Genomic DNA, 3,814 nt, shown 5'->3' on the forward strand with positions numbered 1-3,814 from the left:
AAGAGCCCTGCTGGGTCAGACCAGAGAGGGTCCATCTAGTCCTGCATCCTGTCTCACACAGGGGCCAACCAGTTCCTCTGGAGGGCCAGGAACAGGGCAAAGAGGCTGAGGCCTTCCCCTGATGAGAACCTCAGAAGAGCCCTGCTGGGTCAGACCAGGGAGGGTCCCTCTAGTCCAGCCTCCCGTCTCACACAGGGGCCAGCCAGTTCCTCTGGAGGGCCAACAACAGGGCAGAGAGGCCGAGGCCTTCCCCTGATAAGAACCTCAGAAGAGCCCTGCTGGATCAGACCAGGGAGGGTCCATCCAGTCCAGCCTCCTGTCTCACACAGGGGCCAGCCAGTTCCTCCGGAGGCCCAACTCCTTCCTGAGCAGAGACAAAAATGGGTGAGCCGGAGGCTGAAAAACTGGGAGCTAGCTCACACTCACTCACTTGGGGGGAGGGGGTCCGTAAAAATCACCCTCCCACTCTCCGTGACCGTGGAAATCTAGGCAGGATTCCAAACTCGCAAGAATGGCTTTAAATTAAGGGCGGGAAGGTTCCGGCGGGATCTTAGGGAAAACTTCTATAGGGGCAGAGCTGTGCCACCGTGGAGTCGGCCTCCTTAGGGAGGGTGCTGAGCTCCCCCTCCCTGGCAGTCTTCGAGCAGCGGCTGGACAAACACTTGTCAGGGATGGTCAGAGGTGTCAAAGTCATTCATTAGGCGGGCAAGATCTGACATAAATGACCCTTTGTCGGGTGGGTACCAGAGATATACACTTTATAAAGGACACAGGCAAAGCATGTTTTTTTAAACCTCGAAATATAAACAGGAGCAATTGATTTCCTAGCAGTGGAAGCAACTGATTTACTGGGGAGCTCACAAAAGCCCCAATCAACGTATTCAATCACATGCAAGACTAGGTTTTTCCCAAGGGAGAGACTAGAGGACCTCTGTGGTATCCTGCCGACTCTAGGATTCTAGGATTTAGTGACATCCAGCCTAATAAACAGCTTGGGTGTAGAGATGTGAAATTTCCGGAAATTTTGAAGCTCAGGAAAACCCCCGCGTTTTTCCTGTTTTTTTCCTGAAAAGAACGGAAATTTTCAGAAACATTGGGGGGGGAATGCTACATCAGCACTTTTTTTCTCTTCCAGATTGAAAGTCATTCTGTTAACTTTAGGAACATAAAATATGACTGTGAACGTTTTTACTTGGCATGAAATTATCACAACTAGCCTATTAAAAATAGAGTGTATCCAAACAATTATTACAAACAGAATACCCACCCACATGCAAAAACAAAACTGAAACCTTTCTCGTTTCTTGTGACCGTAGCACCCCCTAAAGGAAGAAATGCATCCTGTTCTTGCATTGGAGAGTTCAGTTGGTAACCTAGGACTTGCTTGTCCTCAGTGCACAGAAATTAGATCAATCTGATACCATACGTATTTTTTAGAAATGATTTGGAAAATATTTGAATACCTTGTCTTAAAATATTTTAATAATCATGTTAAAATAAAACGTTCCATAATCATTTTTTTCCCTTTTCTTTTTTTCAATTTTTCTAATTTTTTGAGGGAAAACCGTCCCCCCCCCCTGAATTTTTCCGTCCTTCGCATCTCTACTTGGGAGAACATGAAATAGCGCTCCCTGTTTTTTGAGTTTTGACGCATAAGCTCTTCCCTTCGCACGAGACACACGAAGGGCTGGCTCAGGGGGCACGAGAGAGAGAGAGCCTCACACACACACTCACGGCCTGCCTCCACACCCACCTGCTGCAGGTCTGCGAAGGGCACGGGGTCACTGGCGAGCACTTGGTGGGGCTGGCTGGTGAGCGACGGGAGGGGAGGCAGCTTCTTCCAGTGCATCAGGTTGTTGCTCAGCATGGCCAGTCGCGTACTGCAGGGGGGGGGGGAGAAAAGGAGGAGCCAGTTGGAGAGGGAGCATGACGAGATGCCCGCCCGCAGATGGAGGCGGACTCAAGACAAAAGCCAGGGATTTGGGGGCCCGCCTCCCATTGACATGGGGGGGGGGGACACACACACATTCTTCACTCTGGCTGGAAGACTTTTATCTGTAGGCATTGTGACCTTCCCCAGGATGAGAATTATTATTTTTTGAGCAAAGTTTTGAGTCCGGGGGCACCTTTAAGACCAACAAAGTTTTAGCAGGGGTCATTTTCTGCGGGAGCGCACAGGAGCGGAGCACTGGCAGTAAGGAGTCCAGGGGGCGGCCACATGCAACAAGCCCCACCCCCTGCTCCAAGCAGTCCTCAGTCAGGCCACGAGGAGCAAGAAGCAGCCAGGTAAGTTGCAGAGGCTCCCCCCCCCTGCCCCACCTTCAGGTACAAGCTCTCCCTCCTCTGCACTGGTCATTGACTGTAACAATAAAGTTGATTGAATATGAAGAAGAAGAAGAAGAAGAAGAAGAAGAAGAAGAAGAAGAAGAAGAAGAAGAAGAAGAAGAGATTGGTTTTATACCCCGCCCTTCACTCCCCAAAGGAGTCTCAGAGCGGCTGACAAACTCCTTTCCCTTCCCCTCCCCACGACAGACACCCTGTGAGGTGGGTGGGGCTGAGAGAACGCTGACACAAACTGCTCTTTCAGGAACAGCTGTGCCAGAGCTTGTGACTGACCCAAGGTCACATCAGCAGGTGAAAGTGGAGGAGTGGGGAATCAAACCCGGTTCTCCCAGATTAGAGTCCGCACACTTAACCACTACTCCAAACTGGCTCTCTTAAGGTATGCTTAAGGTAGATCTATTTTGTGCTTTTTATTTTTATTTTTTAAACTTTTCTATGCTGTTATATAAATATTGGTGTCAAGAATTACCAAACATAGGTTTCACCCAAGCAATACATCAAATTGCAGGTTTACACTACATTCAAAACTTCCAAATAGCACCTTGTCAGTTTCACAATCACTAGTCCCAGGGGTCTCTAGTAATTTACCCTTATGGAATACAATCTTTTTCAAGGACCGTGATGTACATACAGGACATAAGGTGCAATCATTTCTCTTTGCGAGTATAAAACTCTTTAAGATAGCAGCATATTTTCCAGTGTCCCATCGGAACCCTTGCGGCAAACGTAATAACCCATCTAGGAGAACATATCTTCCAAGTTCTATCTTATGCTGCTTTGTTAAGAGTTTTTGTACTCACAGTGTTCCCTCTAAGCTGAGTTAGTGTGAGCTAGCTCACAGTTTTTTAGCCTCCGGCTCACATGTTTTTGTCTCAGCTCAGGAAGGGAGGGCTCCGGAGCAAACTGATTCATGCAGTAGCCAAATGGCTTGCTCTCACCTTTAATGCCAATAGCTCACAAAGTAGAATTTTTGCTCACAAGACTCCACAGCTTAGAGGGAACATTGCTCACAAAGAGAAATTATTGCGCCTCATGTCCTTTATATACATCACAGTCCTTGAAAAAGACTGTATTTGAAGCGGGTAAATTAGAGTCCCGTAGGACTGGTGATTGTGATGCTGACAAGCCGCCGTCTGAATATTTGAACAGAAGGTAAACCTGCACTCTGATGCTTTGGTTGGGTGGAACCTGTTTTTGATCATATTTGATACCAATATTTATATAACAGTATGGAAAAATTAAAAAAATTAAAATAAAAAAGCACAACACTGATTTACCTGGAACATACATCTACTGTACACAGTGCTGTATACGTGTGCATACCCACCTGGAGGTTGGCAACCCAGGGTGGCAACATCCAGAAGAAAGGCCATGTGGGCCCTTCCCACCCTAGGGTGCTGTTTCTTGCACAGCTCTCGCTAGGAGAACATCTCTCTCCAGTTAATAATAATAATAATAATAATAATAATAA

At 47.3% G+C, this 3,814-nt stretch overlaps 1 protein-coding gene across 1 annotated transcript in view; it reads right to left on the bottom strand.

Annotated features, from left to right (window-relative positions):
- The window catches only part of LAMTOR1 (late endosomal/lysosomal adaptor, MAPK and MTOR activator 1), a 10,923-nt gene that overhangs the window by 1,873 nt on the left and 5,236 nt on the right, over positions 1-3,814 (bottom strand). Inside the window, exon 3 of the mRNA XM_015406498.1 lies at positions 1,754-1,880. Within this exon, the coding sequence (XP_015261984.1) occupies positions 1,754-1,880 (127 nt within the window). The remainder of the gene's footprint in view (positions 1-1,753; positions 1,881-3,814) is intronic.

This window comes from Gekko japonicus, unplaced genomic scaffold (genome assembly GCF_001447785.1).
Source record: "Gekko japonicus isolate JY-2015 unplaced genomic scaffold, Gekko_japonicus_V1.1 scaffold5064, whole genome shotgun sequence".
Taxonomy (NCBI): Eukaryota; Metazoa; Chordata; class Lepidosauria; order Squamata; family Gekkonidae; genus Gekko; species Gekko japonicus.